The sequence below is a fragment of the Sus scrofa genome, chromosome 7, assembly GCF_054392235.1.
Source record: "Sus scrofa isolate SSC_HxYL_T2T_F1_AM1 chromosome 7, Sscrofa_HxYL_maternal_Yorkshire_Landrace_v2.0, whole genome shotgun sequence".
Taxonomy (NCBI): Eukaryota; Metazoa; Chordata; class Mammalia; order Artiodactyla; family Suidae; genus Sus; species Sus scrofa.
Genome location: NC_139389.1, coordinates 86,380,308 through 86,401,111, shown reverse-complemented (window position 1 = coordinate 86,401,111; position 20,804 = coordinate 86,380,308). Strand labels below are relative to the sequence as shown.

Here is a 20,804-nt window from a genome sequence, read left to right as displayed (position 1 = left end):
ACCCTTTCCCTAGGTAGTGACAGCTCCCTGTTTACTGGGGTTCTGGTACTTCTTTGAGAATTAGTTGAAGTGTGAGTAGAGTATATGGATGTCAAAGGCTAAAATAAATATATATTCTATCTCACTTTTCAGTAAAAATAGAAAATGAGTAAAAAATACATATCCCCCACTTTTTGTAAGTAAATAATTATACATATGTACAGATCTTTTTATACATCAAGTAGAGTCAAAAAAGGTTTTAGGCTTTGATTTTCCTTGTATCCATAAATTATTGCTGCGTATTCAGGAACAAGTGAACAGCTTCTATGTCTAACAGATCCCAAATTTTCAAGTCCTGCTTTATAACAACCCAAAGGTAATTTCCCTTAAATACACTAGCAGGTTTTATGGACCACAGGCCACACACTTCTATTCTACAATACATTGTTCATGGGATAACGGGAGATCGCTGGCCACTCTACTTACTTCAACCACTCTTTGATGGGGTCAAGAGAGGCTACAGGAATGGCATTGATCATCGTCACTTTCTTGCTGTAGTCCTTGTAGACGATTACCATATCAAAGTTCTTCAGGTGAAACTGGACTCGCTCAAAGTGAATCAGTTCCACTTCATCCAATGTCACCACAAAAGGTGGCTGTCAGGGAGGAATGGATTGTTTTCATATAAATACTTCCCCCACAGCACCAGCAATTTTAGGATCTAAATATCACCATACAGAAGATGACTAAACTGTTTTTTGTTTGTTTGTTTTTTGGGACAAAGACTAATTAAAAGCAATACAACATGCCAAGAAGCCCCAGTAAAAGGATTGCAAGATCAAAATCCTTCCTCAACAATACATTTAAGGAAACTATGTGCAGAAACTATTTTAAAAATTAAAGACTTTTTTTTTTTTTTCTTTTTTTTTTTTTATTATTATTTTCCCACTGTACAGCAAGGGGGTCAGGTCATCCTTAGATGTATACATTGCAGTTACAGTTCCCCCCCCCCTTTTTTTTTTTGTCTTTTTAGGGCCAAACTGGCAGCATATGGAAATTCCCAGGCTAGGGGTCAAATTGGAATTGCAGCTGCTAGCCTATGCCAGAGCCACAGCAACTCGGCGCCAAAGCTCCCGGCAATGCTGGATCCTCAACCCACTGAATGAGGCCAGGGATTGAACCTACACCCTCATGGATACTAGTTGGGTTCATTACCGCTGAGCCACAATGGGAACCCCTAAAGAGACTTCTAAAGAATCATTTGTTCGATAAGTTTTACATCTAAAATAAGTAAATACTGAAATGAAAACCATGAGAAATAATAAGGATGTAGTTTTTATTTAAGCTTGACTTATTTTTTAGGCTGCACCCGCAGCATATAGAAATTCCCAGACCAGGGACTGAATTCAAGCCGTAGCTGTGACCTATGTAACAGCTATGGCAATGTTAGATCCTTAACCTACTGCACCACTGAGGGAACTCCCAAATGCCTATCCTCTTGCTTTCTTTTCCCTAACAATTTCTTACTAAAAAGAAGTCAGAAATACTCACCCATTCTGTAGCATTTACCAGAGCACTACTAGTGGGCTGAAGGAGGCAGGTACTCCTATAGGGAGCTCCATTAAACCTGAAAGACAATAAGAAACTCAGATAAGCTAGAGCTCACTGCAAGAGAAGGAATGGATGTTCCAAAGGTTATCAGTCATAAGAAAAAGGACATATGCTAAATTATTATTTAAGGAAGAATGACTTTTTGGGGGGTGGATAGCTGTACCCACAGCATGTGGAAAGTTCCCGGGCCAGGGACTGAACCCTCACCATAGCAGTAAGATGCATTCTTAACCCACTGCACCACAAGGGAATTCCTAAATGATTTTTCTAAAGGCCAAAGAAAGGATGAGATACATTACCCCAAATCCCTAAAAGGCACTTCAAATTCCAGTTCCTCTTTAGTTAGAGCCTCTACTTTCTCAATAAAATTTTTAAAGGCTGTTTTTAGTTTGTGCCGCATTTCTCGTTCCATCTGATGAAGAAAAAAATACAAATTATATTTACCAGTTTACTTGTTAATAATAATCCCTTCAAAAAGTCTGAAGTGCTTTTGTAGTCCTCAAATTCTCCTATGATACTAACACAAATAAACTATTATAGGCTGCCCACACCATTAACTGTAGAGCTGAATCTGCAACTTAAAATCCATCAGCCACTGCACTACACCAAACCTGCAGATGCTTGAGAAGCTCTGCAGATAGTTTCAGGGGTTGTTTATAAAATATAATGATTACTAAGCTCAGAATTGGTCTGCATCTTACCTTATTACCCTGCAAATAAAATACCAAATTTTACCTGCTCGGCATAGAGGTCATCTCGGTCATGCATGTGCTGATGTTTCCCCAAGTCTGTGGTAATTTCTCCCACTTCTGTGTAGAACTGCACATCTGTGTGCCGCTTCTTCCCAAACATGATGGCATTCTGAGGACACAAAAAAGCAGGACAAGAAAAAAGTCTATATAACAGAAAAAGAGGCAAGATAACAGAAATAAAATGCGACATTAAAATATCCACAGCATTTCTGAAAAAACAGCTAAACCATCCCTGGTCATCATAAATAATGATGTCTAGGACTGGGAAAAAGCACACATTTTTATAAGTACTCCTATTTATTAGAATGGACTTTGGAGATTATGTTGATAATAAACTAAACAAAAGTTTTCTATTTCAGGAACAGGAATTTGGAGAAGACATTACATGCTTTGGAAACCTTATGTGCTTATATTACACTAAAGGAACGAACATGCTTAGCACCTTCTAGATGTCAGGCACTTTATAAAAGCATTATTTTATTCAATCGTCTTGATGATCTTATGTGATAGGTGATATTTTTCATCACTGTTTTATATTTTTTATCTTTTGCTTTTTTTGTTTTTCAGGTCCACACCCGCGGCATATGGAAGTTCCCAGTGTAGGGGTAGAATTGGAGCTGCAGCTGCCAGCCTACACCACAGCCATAGCAACGCCAGATCCGAGCCGCGTTGGCAACCTACACCACAGCTCAGAGCAACACCAGATCCATTACCCACTGAGCGAGGCCAGGGATTGCCAGGGATTGAACCTCCGTCCTCATGGATACAAGTCAGATTCGTTTCCACTGAGCCATGATGGGAACTCCCTTCATCACTATTTTAAACAGCTAGTTGATAGAAAGGCATACCTTGAGGTGAAAGTGCAGGACAATAATCATTTCCCCATCACATGGCTGGAACAACGCATGCTTGATATTATTGTACAGAATATCCACTTTGTCTCCTCGGACAGATGTGAAGCGGAAACCTGGGAGGAGGGGAAGAAAGCAGCTAGGTATCAAAGAACATCATCAGGTTGGGCCAACACGCACTGAATGTTTTTGGCTGATCTGAAGAGGGGCAGAGGAAATGCCAACAAAGTACGGAGTTTTCCTTTCCTTCTGGCCACACTGCAGTGTCAAAGGATATTCCTCCCACCACTTCCCTGTCCCCCTGTACTAGCTGATCTGTTGTTCCTACAAATGTGCCCCTGCAGACAAGGCCCAGGCCTTTGAGAGATCACTCCTACCATTGACGTGGGCCTCCAGTGAGCCTTGCATCCTCTTCTGAGCAATGTTTGGGCGAATGTATAGATCTTTCAGCTTGGGATTACTCCGGTTTAGATTGATCACCAGGGAGTCTTGTTTCACGATGCCCTAAGCAGAATGAAAACCAATGTAAATCCTTATGTATCTTTCCATGTTCCCCAAACCCACAAGTATCCCTTTGCACAAAGGTGTGTTGTTGGTATTCAGGCTCACCTCCTTCTCTTTCTCTTCTGCTTCCCGAGTCTTATAACGCTTCTGCACTTCTTTTATAATTCGGAAGGCATTCTGAAGGTTCAAGGCTGGTACTGTCTGTTCTCCAGGTGCCTTCATATTTGAAGCTCGGTATGTACTACAGAAAAAGGGGAAGTGCCTATGTAAGTTTCTTTATCAAGCCAGGTGACCCACATCCATTCCTATGTTTTATAACTATCTTAATATCTTTTAGGAGAAAAAGGTACCACTGAATGGTAAAACAATGTCTAGAAAGCTTAAAAACAAAACAAAAAACTTCCCTTTCTTCTCTCTTAAGCAGAGACTGTTGAAAACGGCTAATCCATTAGGTGGGGAAATCACACTTATTTTTCAAATCTAGCATAACCTTCTCCCAATTAGCCTATTCCATATCATGAGTGAACAGAATAGATCCCAATGTGGCACACACTGGAGATCACAAAGCATGTGTAGTAAGGATGCAATATTTTCATGAGGATTCTAAATTAGGTTCTGTCCTCGAAACTGTACAAAGTTAGCAAGGCGATCCTATCAAGCACCACTGAGAGCAGCACTGCCATTCACTAGATGGGGGAGAACACAGCACAGAGAATGTGGTTACCACTCTAGCCAAAAGGGATTGGGGATGGTTGTTTTCTTGGGCACTCACATTTCCTTAACAAAAGTGGCTTCTGGGTTAGGAAAGATGTTGCCCTCATTTCTGCCCAGAGCACTGCCTGGGCAATAGAAGTTGATTCGCAAGTATGTATAATCTCCTTCCACCGACATACTTATATTCTGTTCAAAGAAACAAAAAGCATTAAGCACAACAAACAGGTTTCTTTCCGAGATGAGGATTAGTAGTTATAGAGATGCTACAATTTAGTCTACACATAGCCTCTAAAAGGCTACACTTAGCCTCTAAAACTCATTAACTACATTTTTAGCTTATCTTTTTATGACCAAATATGTGTTTCTAAAAGAATCACTGAGTTCTCAGTGTACTCTGTGCCACATTTATGACTACAAGTTAAGAAATGCTTTAAGTTCAAAGGGAAATAAGCAAATTACGTTTCTAGTAGTCTATAAGATTATTCAACTTTATCAAAGTGCAACCTGGAAAGGAAGGAAAATGACAGCAGGAGGTCAGGGACGGGGAAGTCAGCAATGCGGAGCAGGGGTGGGGGCTGAGGCAGACAGGACCAGCCTCTAGGGTGGGCATAATCATTTTACAAAACAGTCTGGATGGAACCCGAGTCACTGTTAGTACCTTGATCGTGGCAATGTGAAAAGGCGTCGCAATGCCAAACACAGGCATTATTACAGTCTCGTATTTCTTATCAATATAGATCTTCATTTCCCGAATATGTGGTTCTTTAGGCATCAAAGACGGGTTTTTATAGGACACGTTAGATTTACGAGCTCTGGATTGGGAATAAAAAAATATTTCTGAGAAATTTCTGCAAATCACACATGACCCTCGGACAATCTTACTGCTTGAGGCACACTCATACTTCTGAATCTGCTGTTCGCCTTTCTGTTCGGTCAATCGCCTCTTTGCTTCCTCATTGAGTTGAGCCGCCAGTTCTTTTTGGTGTGCTCTTCGCTTCTCTTCTGCAGTCATCTCATTCTAAAGAACGGAAAACCCAAATTATCAGAACCTGTGAACCATGACAGAGAGGAGATTAAAGCAGTTTTAAAACAGTAAACTCACTCGTGTTCTTTCTGTAAGTAATGCTGCTCGAGAACCTCTTCCCAACAGGTCCTCAGCCTCATCTTTCTCCTCTTCCTCTTCTTCTTCATCCTCATTCTATGGGGAGAAAAAAATCATAATTAGAAATTCAGGTCTTAATTTTTTTCTTTTTCTTTTTTTTTTTTAGGGCCATACCTGCAGCATGTGGAAGCTCCCAGGCTAGGGGGTCTAATCAGAGCTATAGCTGCTGGCCTCCTCCACAGCCACAGCATTGCAGAGATCTTAATTTCTTTAGCCAATATTGTTTATCTCCTTCATTATATCAAACTTCCTACACGCTATTCATTTATCTTCTTCCTACCTTGAGAAAAATCCCCACATTCTTTACTTTCTTCTTCACAGAAGTGAGAACAGTAGCTGGGCCATCCTGGAATAAAAGGAGGAAGTTAGACATCTGTAAGAACATTTAAATGAAACACTTTCACTTCCTAACCCAATAAATAGGTGGGCAACACTGTGAATCTTACCTACTAGACATAAAAAGTTATCTTCCCGACAGCACATTAGGAACTACAATTTGGGAGGCCATGTTGGGATCATGAATAAGAATACAGTCTTGATTTGAAACCTGACTCAATTACCTTCCAGCTCTGTGACATTTGGCAAGTTACTTAAATTTCTCTGTTCCTCAGTTTCTTTGTCTGCATACAAGGATAAGCGTATCTACTTCGTAGAGTGATTATAAAGATTCAATGAATTAATAAATAAAAGTACTTAGCTTATAATAAGAACACTGAAATATTTGCTATTCTTAAGCATCAGTTTCTGCTAGGTGAAAGAAACCAGTCACAAAAGACCATAAATGTCCAGAAAAGGCAAATTCTTAGAGACAGAAAGTCACTGCCTAGGCCTGGTGGGGAAATGGGGAGTGAAAGCTGAAGGGCAGAGTTCCCGTCATGGCTCAGTGGTTAACGAATCCGACTAGGAACCATGAGGTTTCGGGTTTGGTCCCTGGCCTTGCTCAGTGCGTTAAGGATCCGGTGTTGCCGTGAGCTGTGGTGTAGGTTGCAGACTCGGCTCAGATCCCGCGATGCTGTGGCTCTGGCGTAGGCCAGTGGCTATAGCTCTGATTCGACCCCTAGCCTGGGAACCTCCATATGCCTCGGGAGCGGTCCTAGAAAAAGCAAAAAACAAACAAACAAAAAAGCTAAAGGGCATAGAGTTTCTTTCTGAAGTGATGAAAATGTTCTAAGATTAGACTGTGTCGGTCGCTGAGTAATTGTGAATATACTAAAAAAAAAAAATCACTAAATTGTACATTTTCATTGTATGGTATGGAAACTGTAGCCCAATAAAGCAATTATTAAAAAAAAAAACCAGGAGTTCCCGTCATGGCACAGTGGTTAACGAATCCAACTAGGAACCATGAGGTTGCGGGTTCGATCCCTGCCCTTGCTCAGTGGGTTAATGATCCGGCGTTGCCGTGAGCTGTGGTGTAGGTTGCAGATGAGGCTCGGATCCCGCATTGCTGTGGCTCTGGCGTAGGCGGGTGGCTACAGCTCCGATTCAACCCCTAGCCTGGGAACCTCCATATGCCGAGGGAGTGGCCCAAGAAATAGCAAAAAGACAAAAAAAAAAAAAAAAAGAAAGAAAGAAAGAAAAGAAAAAAAAAAAAAAAAAAACCACAGTTCCTGATATTATCACAATCAAGGCTCAAGCCACAATATGATAAAGAGTTTGGTTTAAATATTCCCTGCACTTGGACTACAATCCCTATTCCTAGCTGCATTTGGTCAGGCTATCATAAGGATCTCTCCTTCCCCTTAACTAGCATTTAACAAATGATGAAAAGAAAAAAGAGAAAAAAAAAAAAAAAAAAAAACCACATAGCATAGATAACCAATAAGTAAGGATTTACTGTGTAGCAAAGGGAACTATGTCCAATAGCTTATAATAACCTCCAATGGAAAATAACCTGAAAAAATACATATAAAAACTGAATCATTCTGCTGTACATTCTGAAACTAACACAATATTGAAAATCAACTATACTTCAATTTAAGAAAAAGGAAGAAAAAGTCATAGGGTAAAAAATGTACTTTAAAAGTCAGTTCACCAACACTCAAAGTTGAAGAGGCAGTACACACCTCATCCACAAGCACTGTGTCGCCAATGAATAAGGCATAGGTTTTCTCCTCTGGTTTCTTCCCTTCCTTGTTAGTCAGGTCTGAGAAGCCCAAATTGATGCTGAAAACCATTCCTGTAACAGCAAAACAGGAATCAGTCAATGACAGTGAAAGAATGGAGAAGTGTAGATTTTACGTTTTTCCCTGGTATAGGAAAAGAGGCAGATGAAGCCAAAGGAAATTATTCAAAAAGGTATTTCACTATTGCACGCATGTAAAACTCACCTTTCTTCAGTTTGTACTGATTTTTACTGTTAATTACTAAAGAGCCTTCACGGAATTCAATTCCCATTCCAAACCTAAAAAGGGAACAAAAGGAACCTTTAATAATACGCTAAAAGACATCTAGCCTCAGTCAAATGCAATATATCCTATTTCAATTTTCAAGACAAGACAAGCAAACAGTTGAGTGATTTGCTCCTGCTGATCAGCCAGTTAAGGAAGAGGATTTGAGGACAGTCTTTGAGTTACACTGAAAATGACATCCTATTTAAATGCTGCATGTAACACGTATTATCTCAAGCCTTCATTTCAGCTTTTCTACCAACATTTAAATTTTATTTTACCAGGAGGTCAAGTTAGAAGTTTTTCTATAAACAACTAGGCAAAGCTGTTACAGGGCACATTATTAAGAACGTATAACTGGAGTTCCCATTGTGGCTCAGTGGTTAACGAATCCAACTAGGAACCATGACGTTGCAGGTTCGATCCCTGGCCTTGCTCAGTGGGTTAAGGATCCGGCGTTACCGTGAGCTGTGGTGTAGGTCGCAGACACAACTTGGATCTGGCATTGCTGTGGCTCTGGTGTAGGCTGGCAGCAACAGCTCCAATTAGACCCCTAGCCTGGGAACCTCCTTATGCTGCAGTGCAGCCCTAAAAAGACAAAAAAAAAAAAAAAAAAAAAGAATGTATAACTGGATAAAGTAAGGTCATTTTTAGTAGAATGTTGATAACTGGATTAAGTCACCTAGGCCAACAGTTGGTATAGGTCAACATATTTCCTCCTGTTCATCAGAGAAGTCCAGAAATAAACTATATACCCCCAACTACCTTCCATCTAAGGAGACTGCCTACAGCTTTTCTTTCTCAAATGTCTTTGGCTCTTTAAGATGTTATTAGGTAATTCTAAGTGTTCAACTATCAAGTACATTTGAGAAAAGGGATTAAATAAAAATTGAAAAAAAATTAAACAGTAGGATATATTGGAGTAATTAATTTGCAAATGTGAGCTGAGGTGTTCTAAGAGTGGAAATATAGCATGTAATGTCTTGACATTTATACCTTAAGCCTGGAAAACCTACTGGCATCAACTAAATTGACCCAGAAAAATCTCCACCATACCCTTGGGAGAAAAACCTAAATATTTATTGAGAGTTCTCTGTGGTGCAGCGGGTTAAGGATCCGGTGCTATCACTGCAGCAGTTGGGTGCCTGCTGTGACATGGGTTCAATCCCTGGCCTGGGAATTTTCATGACACAGGTGCAGCAAAAAAAAAAAAAAAATTTCCTCAACCCTCCCACAAAAAGACTAAAATATTTCTCATATTCTCTGATAACAAACTGTGTTTGGCATGCAGTTTAGTTTAGTAGCCCATAAATATTGGTTAAATCATCTAAGAATATTTTACCTGATTACTTCCCGTCATGAAAATTGTCTCAGAGTGACAATGTATATATATCACACCATCTTACCCTAAGTTCTTGGTAATTTTGTTCAGCAGCTCCGGCTTCTGCTTTTTCACCACATCCATGACAGCATTATATACATCACATATCTTCACACCTAATGACAAAACAGAAGAAAGGGAACTTTATCTTTCAGAAAAAAAAAAAGACATATTTTAATCAAGATTTTTTTCACCTATTAAGTCCCCTAAAGCAGGCTTTCTCAAAGGATAAAATAAGGAATACAGTGGCAGGAGTGGCAGAGCTTTGAAATTTGCATTTAAAAAAGCAATCCACCTGGTCACTCTTTAATTTCACCAGTTGAGAATCACTGACCCAGTGGGACTGTAGAGCCACATTGGTTTGACAGAAATAATTTAAGGAGTTCTCGTTGTGGCGCAGTGGAAACGAACTCGACTCGTGTCCATGAGGATACAGGTTCGAGCCCTGGCCTTGCTCAGTGGGTTAAAGATCTGGTGTTGCTGTGGCTATGGTGTAGGCCAACAGCTGCAGCTCCAATTCGACCCCTAGCCTGGGAACTTCCATATGCCACATGTGCGGACCTTAAAAAAAAAAAAGTTAAATAAATAAATAATCTGGTTTTTAAAAAATAAATAAAGGTAATAAACACAAAGTCCCATTTAGCCAACTGGGAGTGAAGAGTCTCAAGGCAAAGATGTGTCAAGCATTTTGCTTCTGAGGTAGGCAGCTACTTGCTTAGCAGGGATGCTGTTAGTTCCGCTCTCAAACTAGATTCATGCTATCCGCTCAATACAGGATTAACATTACACACTCTGTTGGCAGAGATACTACTTCCCAAAAATAAGAAGAGTAATAAGGAAGATCTCGACACAGAGCCCTAACCAGAGAGGTTTTTGTAAACTTCATTATAACCACTCATGCATAAAAGAAAAGTAGACTGAAGAACTAAATGCTAGGATGATTCACAGTAAAATCTCATTCTACTTATAGTACAAGAGCCTCAGGGATATCAACTTCCATAAACGTTACAGACGTTTGTGTTACATGATTTCTAAACCTTTTCTAAGGCACCTCACCATGTCTTAATTCCTTTAGCAGCTCTTCTTGAAGCTGAAGCAAAAAGTTGTAATTTTCTTGAACCTCCTGAGAAGGATCAACCATCAAAGTGCGGACAAGGTTGGAGCAGTAAGATTTGAAACGAATACCCATGGCACAGGTAATGGCCCCAAAATGCATGTGATTCTTGTCACTACAGAGCAAAGGAAGAAAGCATTTCATTACATCAACGAGTGAAGTCCTAAGGATCACTAACACACAATGTCAGTAATCACTATCTTCCCCCTGCAGTGTCCCAAAGCTGAAGAGGAAAAATAACCTACTTTTTTTTTTTTAAAAAGAACCAGTTTTTAAAAAGTTCTTAAAAAAAAAAAAAAAAGCTAAAAAGTTTTAAAAATAAACCAACTCTGGAGCAAAATTAGTGACCCAAACTCTTAGGATAAAAATTTAGTAAAAAGTTGCTGTATCCTAAATATGCAAGATATACTGAATTTTATTCATTATAGCTGAACAGGATGGCAGTGAGGTATCATTTCCCAGCAGTCCACTACAATTCACTGTGAATCAATCAGTCCCTTCAGACCAACCAGGACAAACAGCATTCTTTACAACTTTTTTTTTTTTTTTTTAATTAGAAGGGGAATTACATCATGGTATACCTAACATAATTTTAATGTTCTTCTTCCAACATGTTCTGAATTTTTTCTTAGCATTTTTAATCATTTGGAATCAGCTTACAATCAAATGCTCAAGTAGGAAATGAACAACTGTGTGAAACAAAAAAAAAAATACGTGGAGAATAAGACAAGAAGATAATGTAAAAGGCTAGCCAACAGTTATTCTTTCTCCTACTTTTCTGAATTCTAGAATGAGTACAACAAAAAGCAGGCTGAAGGCTAAAATGCTCTGGCTGGTGGTATATTTGGAAATTCTCATACCTCACCACACTGAACTTGAGATTATAGTTGCCACCACTCTGAATGATAGGAGGGTAACACATTTCCACAGTAGAAGGGTCTGCCCCAGCTAGGTATTTCTTCTCTTCAATGGCCTTTTCCACAGACTCAGCCAGTTTGCTGTGTCGAACTTTCTGTAAGTATACCCAGAAATAAAACAATACTTACTAGAGTGTGGCAGAGGTGGAAATTATCATTTGAAGACAACACATATCCTGATTATCTTATAGGATGCTACAAAGTCTTATGAAGTGGTTTACCCACAGCTAATACACTGGTGTACACGCAAAACAAATTTAGAGAAAATGTGGAATTTGCAGCTATTAAAGGAATTCTCAAATAAAATACTAGGTAACCTCCAGAAACTACAGTGCAAATTTATAGTAATTGTGAAAGAGAGCTGGCACAACCACACCACCAACCTGCATATGGAAGGAAGCTCAACACGCACCAAAATACACTGCAAGGTAGGGACTTACTACTGTTTCATTAAAACAGTAAAAAGACTTCCTCCTCTCCACTTACCTCATCTGCATCGACTATTTCCATTACTCTTTCCTTGAAGAATTTGTTGAAGACCTCAGAAGTGATGCTGGCTGCTTTCTTCATTAGGTTGAGCTCTCCATCCTCCTTTACAGCAATGGTATAGGCCACAACTGCACTGATGTCTATCTGCAGTCAAAGGGACAAAGAGCTTCAGATGTGCAGACACAGAATTGCTAAGGAAACATCCCACTCCCAATTTGAATATTATCAGAGATGATATCTGGTTATCCAGCAAACTAGTCATCAGCAGTTTGCAGAATATCTAAATAGTCTCTTCTTGGACTGAAAAAAACATCTCAAAGAGGTCTTTACCAGGTCACAGTGTGTATCCTAAGAGGCATTAAACTAAAGTATCATTTAAAATGTCAATGTAAATGCCTCTCTCTTGAGGTTTTCGTAAAGGCTGAAGAAAGAAGAGCGACAGGAGAGAAGAGAAGCAAAAAAATTTTTTTGGACAAGAGATTTTTCTGTTTCCCTCTGAAGCAGCTGAATTATATTCTGAATGCCTCATTCCTAATCAAATAGTAAAACTGGCTTACTGCTCAGCCAAAGGGAATGACGAATAGAAATGTAAATTAATATAGTTTTCCCATAACAAATTCTCTGCACTCTGATATGGAAGCCCATCCTCTCACTCTCAATGTGCTTGCTTCCAAGAGTATTCTTACTTTGTCAAAGCCCTCTTTGTTGAGGCAGTCATTCCAGCTCTTCATGAACTCTCCTGGGAATTTGTCTTTGCTGAACACTCCAATCTTCTTGCCATTCTTGCTTTCTTTAATGGCTTCAATCATTTTGTCAAAGCTGCTCTTATTACTTTCATTCTATCAGTGCCACAGAGAAGAAAAAGCGTTTTAGAATTAGACATCCATGTTCTACTAGTGCCAAGCAGAGAATATCCTATGGACAGAATAAATTCCGCCCGGCCCACCTCTTCTCCTACCTACTTCATTAGGGCAGACTGTGACATCAAAAGTTAATACATTTCTTTGGATATTTTTACAGGCTTAAGTACCAAATAAGCTGATAAGAATATTCTTTTTCTTCATGAACAGCTAAGAAACTCAAACGTACAAGTGAACAACATTTGGAGAAGAAATCTTTTTCAGATGGGCAGTATAATAAAAAAGACTGTATTTGATAAAAACCAGAAATGAGGTATACCTAATTTTCCTTAAGGATATTGAAAGCTGTCTGTTCTAATTAAGGTGTTCAGATGTGAGTTCCCATCGTGGCTCAGTGGTTAACGAATCCGACTAGGAACCATGAAGCTGTGGGTTCGATCCCTGGCCTCAATCAGTGGGTTAAGGATCCAACGTTGCTGTGAGCTGTGGTGTAGGTTGCAGATGCGACTCAGATCCCATGTTGCTGTGGCTGTGGCGTCGGCTGATGGCTGTAGCTCCGATTAGACCCCTAGCCTGGGAACCTCCATATGCCTCGGATAAGGCCCTAAAAAGACAACAACAAAAAAAGTGCTCAGATGAAAACAAGTTGACAGCATCCTCAAGAATGGATTACGTAGTGTTCACCAGAATTTCATAGCCCATGTGTTTTATTCCAAAACTGACAGGATCACTGAACTCTTTTCTTTCTAACAGATGATAGTCAGTAAAATATTCCCTTTGTATTTTTTAAATTACTAGAAGGCGTTCCTGTTTATGGCTTTTAAACATTCTCTTACATTTACAACACATTCTTTTTTAGTCCTGACCTTTTCTCGTATCAGCAGTGTGATGGCAGGGGCTCCATTAGCATTCTCATTGCCCTTAGTGTTAGCAATCTGTTTCAGGAACTCCACTTTTTTCTTGCTGGCCATAAAGATGATTTTGTCATCACAGAAGACCATGATAGTATCAGTTAGTTCGTAACCAAAGAGCCATGTCTACGGGAGAAGACAACAGTGACAACAGTGTGTACAGGTACAAAAAATTAATGTACTTATACAGAAATATCCATAAAATAAGGTATCTAGAATTAACCTCAATAATCTGGGGTGGGGGAAACCTCAGTGTAGATTTAAATGAAATCAGACTGGCCAGGAGTTGACAATTTATTGGATAAAGGGTACACAGAAGTTCAAAGTATTTATCTTTTATGTGCCGAAAGATTCCATAATAAAAACCATTAAACCATCTGATTATTTTGTGTCTATAGGAAATATATGACTGTTTAGAAACACATAAAACAAAAGACAGAGTAGCACCTCAGGGAGCTGTGCAGATTAGCTCCCCTAAAGATTACTAGTTGCCTACCAACTACTCATTTTTTCTCTCTTAAAGAGACTTGGGATTTTTAGCTGGGCACAATGCTCAATACCAAGACTCTATTTGCCATTCTTTCGGTAGCTAGGCATGACCATTAGATTAAATCTGGGCCAATAAGTTGTAAGCAGAGGTATTCTATGGGACTTCAGGCAAGTCTCCTTAAAAAAGGAAAGAGATCTCCCATTTTCTTCCTTTTTTCCCATTCTTTTTGGTTGGAATGCAGACGTGATGGACGGAGCCTCAACAAATTTTGCAAAATGAGCACAAGGACTATTCTCTATGGACGGCAGAGTAGAAACCTGGAAAAAACCTGGGTCCGTAAAGACTATCTGACATAAAGAAATATTTTGTTTAACCCACTGTTATTTAGGTTTTTCTGTTAAAGTTAGATCCATCCAATTTACATACTTTTTTTCCCCTAAAGTAGTACTATTCACTGAACTTTTTCTGATGATAGAAATGTTCTATATGTCCTCTAATATGATAGCCACTATTGACAGACTTGGGACTGAGGAAGTAAATTTTTAATGTGGCTAGTGGCTATCATAGTGAACAGTACATAGATGACTCAATGACTCTTAGGGCTAAACATTGCTGTAAACTTACCTGTAAGGCAGTTGATTTGGCATAAACAATTTCTTCATCAACACCCACTGACACAACAATGGCATCGACATTGGCATACTCATCTTCTCCTTTCTAAAAAGTAGAGTAGATAATTTGGTCATTTTCTTTTCACACTAATGAAATAGGAATACAGATATGTTTTAGAGAAATTCCAAGTTTAAGTCACATGTTTGCTTGGCGACTTCACAACCATTACTTACACTATTTTTAAAACAGTTTTCTGAGACAGAATTCACATACAATTCACTCATTTAAAGTGTACAACTCAGTAGTTTTCAATGTATTCAGTCATGCAACCATCACAAACTAAGTTTAGGGCATTTTCATCCCTCCCCCAAAAATCCCACTAGCAATAGTGACCCATCTCCGTCTTGCCCTATGCAACCACTAATTGCATTTGTCCCTAAGGGTTTGTCTATTCTGGACATTTCATATAAAGGTAATCATAACACATGGCATTTGTGTTTTGCCTTCTTTCAGTTACAATGCTTTCAAGGTTCATCCATGTTGTAGCATGTATTAATACCACAGTTCCTTTTTTGCTGAATAATATTTCACCGTATGGATATATCACGTTGTATCCACCAATTAATTGCTAGATATTTAGGATGTTTCCATTCTTTGGCTATTATGGACACTGCTGTTACAAACATTCATGAAGGTTTTTAATGTGTACATTTCCCTTAAGCATATATCTAGGTGAGGAATTTCTGGTTATATGGTAACTCTATGTTTAATTTTTTGAGATAACACCAGACTGTTTTCTGGTGTTTCTGTATGCTATTCTACATTCCCAATACATGAGGGTTTCAATTTCTCCACATGCTGACCAACACTTGTTACCTAGTTTTTTTTTTAATCATAGCTATCCAATGGGTATGCAGTTCTATCTCATAGTAGTTTGATTTACATTTCCCTAATGGCTAATGATGGTACTCCTTTCATGTGATTACTGACCATCTTATATACCCTTTTTGGAAAACTGCATTTTCTGATCCTTTGCCTATTCTGTAAATGGGTTCCTGCTTAATTACTAAGAGTTTTTAAATTCTAGATGTCTCTTATCAGATATGATTTACATTTTTTCTGACTCAGTGGGTTTTCTTTCACTTTCATAATAATGTCCTTTGAAGCAGGAAAGCTTTTAATTTAGAAAAAGTCTAAATTCCTTTATGGTTTTGATGGTTAGCTCTGCCTAACCTAAGGACATGAAAACTTACATATACTTTCTATAACAGTTTCATAGTTTTAGCTCTTACATTTGGACCTATGGTTCATTCTGAATAAATTTCTGTATTTGGTTTGGGGAAGGAGCCTAACTTCAGTCTTTCACATGTCCATTAACCATTTGTTCCAGCACCATTTGTTGAAGACTATTCCTTCCTCCTCAATGAATGTCATAGCACTGCTGCAAATATCAAATGATGTAAATGTGTAATTATTTCTGGATTCTCAGTTCTATTCCACTATTTTACGTCCATCTTTACATTAGTATCATATTACTTGATTACTGCACCTTTGTAGAAAGTTCTGAAATTGAGAAGTGAAGAGTTCTCCAACCATGTAAAGTTGGAGCCCTGTAAGACCAAAGGATTGGTAATTGTGAGACATAAGATCAATTCTCTGACTTACAGTACAAAGTCAAGAAAAACATCTACAGGAGTTCCTGTCGTGGCTCAGCAGTAATGATCTGGACTAGGATTCATGAGGACGCAGTTTTAGTCCCTGGCCTCGATTAGTGGGTTAAGAATCTGGCGTTGCCCTGAGTTGTCGTGTAGGCTGCAGACTCGGTTTGGATCCTGTGTTGCTATGGCTGTGGTGTAGGCCGGCAGCTACAGCTCCGACTCAAACCCAAGTCTGGGAATTTCCATATGCCACAGGTGTGACCCTAAAAAGACAGAAAAAAGAAAGAAAAAAAAGGGAAAAAACCCCAATATACACAAAATTACAAATCAATGTTATCTCAATTTTTAAAAAACCCACTTAAGATTCCTTCACTTTTTTTTTTTTTGGTCTTTTTGCCTTTTCTAGGGCCGCTCCCACTGCATATGGAGATTCCCAGGTGAGGGGTCGAATCGGAGATGTAGCCCCGGGCCTATAGCACAGCCAGAGCAACACGGGATCCAAGCCACGTCTGCAACCTACACCACAGCTCACGGCAACGCCGGACCCTTAACCCACTGACTGAGGCCAGGGATCAAACCCACAACCTCATGGTTCCTAGTCAGATTCGTTAACCACTGAGCCACGACAGGTACTCCCACATTTTTTTTTTTTGGGTCCTTTTTTTTTTTTTAGGGCCACACCCTTGGCATGTGGAGAGAGCGGTAGAATTGGAGCCGTAACTGCTGCCTATGCCAGAGCCACAGCCACGCAGGTTCTAAGCCGCATCTGCGACCTACACCACAGCTCACGGCCAGATTCTTAACCCATTGAGCGAGGCCAGGGATCGAACCCACAATCTCATGGTTACTAGTCGGGTTCGTTAACCACTGAGCCATGACAGGAACTCCAAGAGTGAGAGTCTTAACACTTCTTTTATCTTGGTCTTGATCAACTTTAATTAAACCTAGGCCATCCTACTCTTTGCAGCCTTTTTTCTTTCTTTTTTTTTTTTTTTTTTGCTTGTGCCCACAGCATGCAGAAGTTCCTGGGCTAGGGATCGAACCCGAGCCACAGCAGTGAAATGCTGGATCCTTAACACATTCATCCACCAGGGAACTCCTCTTTGCAGCTTTATGAGTATAATAATGGCTCTCATCAAAAAGAACATAAATAACAAATGTTGTTGAGGATGTGGAGGAGACCCCCCCCTCCCCCGCTCCTGCTGGGTACTATTGGTGGGAATGTAAATTTGTGCAGCTACTGTGGCAAACAGTATGGAGGTTTCTCAAACAAAAATTAGAACTATCATGTGATTAGCAACCTCACTCCTGGGGTGTGTGTGTGTGTGTGTGTGTGTGTGTGTGTGTGTGTGTGTATACATATATATATAAAAAACTGAAAACTTTAATTCAAAAAGATATGTGCATCCCAGTATTCACTGAAACAATATTTACAATAGCCGAGATATGGAAACAATCTAAGTGTCTATCAACAAATGAATGGATAAAGAAGATGTGGGGTGGAGTGGTAACAGACCAGACTAGTATCCATGAAGACACAGGTTGGATCCCTGGCCTTGCTCAATGGGTTAAGGATCGGTATTGCCATGAGCTATGGTGTAGGTCGCAGACAAGGCTCAGATCCAGCTTTGCTGTTGCTGTGGTGTAGGCTGGCAGCTGCAGCTCTGTTTTGACCCCTAGCCTAGGAACTTCCATACGCCGTGGACGCAGTCCTAAAAAGACAAAAAAGACGTGGGGTACGTGTGTATACAAAAAAACAGAAACAAAACACACACACACACACACACACACACACACACACACACACGCACTACTCAGCCATAATGAATGAAACATTTCTATCTGCAACATGGATGGACTTAGGTATTATGGTTAGTGAAATAAAAAAGAGAAAAATACTATATCACTTTTATGTTAAATATAAAAAATAAAGCAAATTTGTGTCCCATCCTTGGGATATACTATGATAGAATTTAATATAAGAAAGGGAATGTATGTGTATGTGACTGGGTCACTTTGATATATAGCAGAAATTGGCACAACACTGTAAATCAACTATACTTTAATAAAACAAAATTTGTGAAAATAACAAAAAGGAAACATACTCACAGATTTAGAAAACAAACTAGTGATTACCAGTGGGAAGAAGGAAGGGGGACGGGATTAAGAAGTACAAAACAACTATGTATAAGATAAGTAAGTTACAAGGATATATTGTACCACACTGGGAATACAGCCAGTATTTTACAACTATACATGGAATATAACCTTTAAAAACTGTGAATCACTATGTTGTACACCTTAAACGTATATAAAAGTGTGCCTATTTCATACAGCCTTATGGGTTCAGAGCTCCAGAGGTACCAAGTATTAGAGAAGGGGAATGGAACATATTGTACATGGGTAAGTTCAGGGCTAAGAACAGGTTTTGGTCAGCAAGCTTAAGTCCCCAATTCTCGGAAGCTCTGAGACAACTGCTAATCTTTCTGCAAAAAGACTTAATCTATTCTCTGGAGAAAGGGGCTCACAAAGGCGTCTAGATCAGATACTAGGCCCAGCAGAAGGCCAAGTACTAAATGCTGAGGAATTAAATGAAAGTCTATTTTCTGAATGACAACAACTGTCCCAAAGACCGGAACTGGAGGATTTTTGAGTTACGACTGAATTCAGAGAAAACACTAGATATTGACAGTATCTGGTGGGGCTCCTTTATGGAATAAGCCAACATATTCATTCTATCGTAATTCCTACTAGTTGAGATCCTATTCATGTACAGCTTCCCACCAGTTTATTATCTTATTTTTACTTTTTTTGGGGGGTGGACTGCCCTCAGCATGTAGAAATTCCTGGGCTAGGGGTTAAACCCACACCACAGCAGTGACCAGAGCCGCTGCAGTAATTACACTGGATCCTTAACCTGCTGTGCCACAAGAGAACTCCATATTACCTTATTAATACAGATGGGTGGCCGAATCTCATTTTGATTTTTGTGAAGTCTCCAACAGGCAAGAGAGAAGGCAAACAAATCAAGAGGAAAGAGACATGGCAGAGGACAGAAAATAAAAATTAAACACCCCTCATAAAACAAATATAGTACTTCTATGAGACATGAAAATAAAGGGCAAGAAAGAACTTAAAAATTTTTTAAAGTTCAATAAAAAGTGGTAAAGTTAAGAAACAGTATCTGAAAGTAGAAGATATAGAGACAAAATGAAATAGCAACACAACAAATTTAAGTTGAGTTCTAATCCTTACTAAATAGAAATTTTTTGGGGAAAGAAACAGATCACCTAGGAAACAGAGGGGAGAAAATGATCAAAGAATGCAAAATTCCAGCATTGATGGATTCGAGTCTTGAGATTAAAATGGCCCCCCACTTCCCAACTCAATGCAAAGGGGAAAAATATAAGACTGACACCAAGACAGTGAAATTTCAAAACACAAGAAATACAGATAATTCTAAACATCTTATAGAGTACAAAAAAGGCCATATGTACTGCTTCAAAATTCTGAGATTTTCAACCTTGAATTTTATACCCACTGAATATATATATATATCGTCACCAAAACTGGAAACAGAATAAAACTTTTAAAGATACATAAGAGTTCAAGAAGCATCTATTCTCTGTATCTGTATCCTTTATTAAGAAGCTCTTAGAGGAGTTCCTGTTGTGGCTCAGCGGTTAACGGACCCGACTAGAATCCATGAGGATGCAGGTTTGATCCTTGGTCTCGCTCAATGGGTTAAGGATCTGACGTTGCCGTGAGCTGCGGTCGCAGATGTGGCTCGGATCCTGTGTTGCTGTGGTTGTGGCTGTGGTGTAGGCCGGCGTCTACATCTCCAACTCGACCCCTAGCCTGGGAACCTCCACATGCCGTGCGTACGGCCCTAAAAAGGCAAAAAGAAAAGAAAAAAGAAGCACTTAGAGGAATGCTCTAACAAAACAAAGGGGCAAAAATCAAGACATGGGCTGTAAGACATTGGGGACCTGACACTGGAAAAGTCTCAAAGTTCAATAGGCCTGGAGAACAACCTGCAGAGACAGTAGAGTAATACAAGGTTGAGCAGGCGGGTGGGTGGTAGTGGTGTTTAAAAAACAAACATATAATTAATAAAACATCTGATAAGTGTGAACATTTTAAAATAAAAGATTGATGAAATTATAAGAGATCTGCAGGAAAAAAATTAAGCCTAGGGACATTTAAAAGAGGAAAAAAATTTGGAGTTCCCATCCTGGCGCAGTGGTTAATGAATCCGACTAGGAACCATGAGGTTGCAGGTTCAATCCCTGCCCTTGCTTAGTGGGTTAAGGATCCGGCGTGGCCGTGAGCTGTGGTGTGGGTCACAGACGTGGCTCAGATCCCGTGTTGCTGTGGCTCTGGCGTAGGCTGGTGGCTATAGCTCCGAC

General features: G+C 39.5%; 1 protein-coding gene across 3 annotated transcripts in view; it reads right to left on the bottom strand.

The window, feature by feature from the left end:
- The window catches only part of SUPT16H (SPT16 homolog, facilitates chromatin remodeling subunit), a 32,874-nt gene that overhangs the window by 6,729 nt on the left and 5,341 nt on the right, over nucleotides 1–20,804 (bottom strand). The window contains exons 2-22 of one of the 3 annotated variants that reach the window (XM_084969314.1): nucleotides 14,750–14,842; nucleotides 13,339–13,761; nucleotides 12,551–12,757; nucleotides 11,862–12,008; nucleotides 11,319–11,470; nucleotides 10,401–10,573; nucleotides 9,370–9,460; nucleotides 7,904–7,977; nucleotides 7,640–7,752; nucleotides 5,854–5,919; nucleotides 5,514–5,609; nucleotides 5,314–5,429; nucleotides 5,070–5,223; nucleotides 4,470–4,597; nucleotides 3,803–3,938; nucleotides 3,571–3,697; nucleotides 3,191–3,309; nucleotides 2,326–2,451; nucleotides 1,890–2,002; nucleotides 1,531–1,606; nucleotides 466–635 (exon numbers count right to left, since the gene is read on the bottom strand). In XM_084969314.1, the coding sequence (XP_084825440.1) occupies nucleotides 466–635; nucleotides 1,531–1,606; nucleotides 1,890–2,002; nucleotides 2,326–2,451; nucleotides 3,191–3,309; nucleotides 3,571–3,697; nucleotides 3,803–3,938; nucleotides 4,470–4,597; nucleotides 5,070–5,223; nucleotides 5,314–5,429; nucleotides 5,514–5,609; nucleotides 5,854–5,919; nucleotides 7,640–7,752; nucleotides 7,904–7,977; nucleotides 9,370–9,460; nucleotides 10,401–10,573; nucleotides 11,319–11,470; nucleotides 11,862–12,008; nucleotides 12,551–12,673 (2,300 nt within the window). In that variant the 5' untranslated portion in view covers nucleotides 12,674–12,757; nucleotides 13,339–13,761; nucleotides 14,750–14,842. Of the gene's footprint in view, nucleotides 1–465; nucleotides 636–1,530; nucleotides 1,607–1,889; nucleotides 2,003–2,325; nucleotides 2,452–3,190; nucleotides 3,310–3,570; nucleotides 3,698–3,802; nucleotides 3,939–4,469; nucleotides 4,598–5,069; nucleotides 5,224–5,313; nucleotides 5,430–5,513; nucleotides 5,610–5,853; nucleotides 7,079–7,450; nucleotides 7,753–7,903; nucleotides 7,978–9,369; nucleotides 9,461–10,400; nucleotides 10,574–11,318; nucleotides 11,471–11,861; nucleotides 12,009–12,550; nucleotides 12,758–13,338; nucleotides 13,762–14,749; nucleotides 14,843–20,804 lie in introns of all 3 variants that reach the window. The other 2 variants (XM_084969315.1, XM_001929180.7) reach the window with 2 other exon arrangements.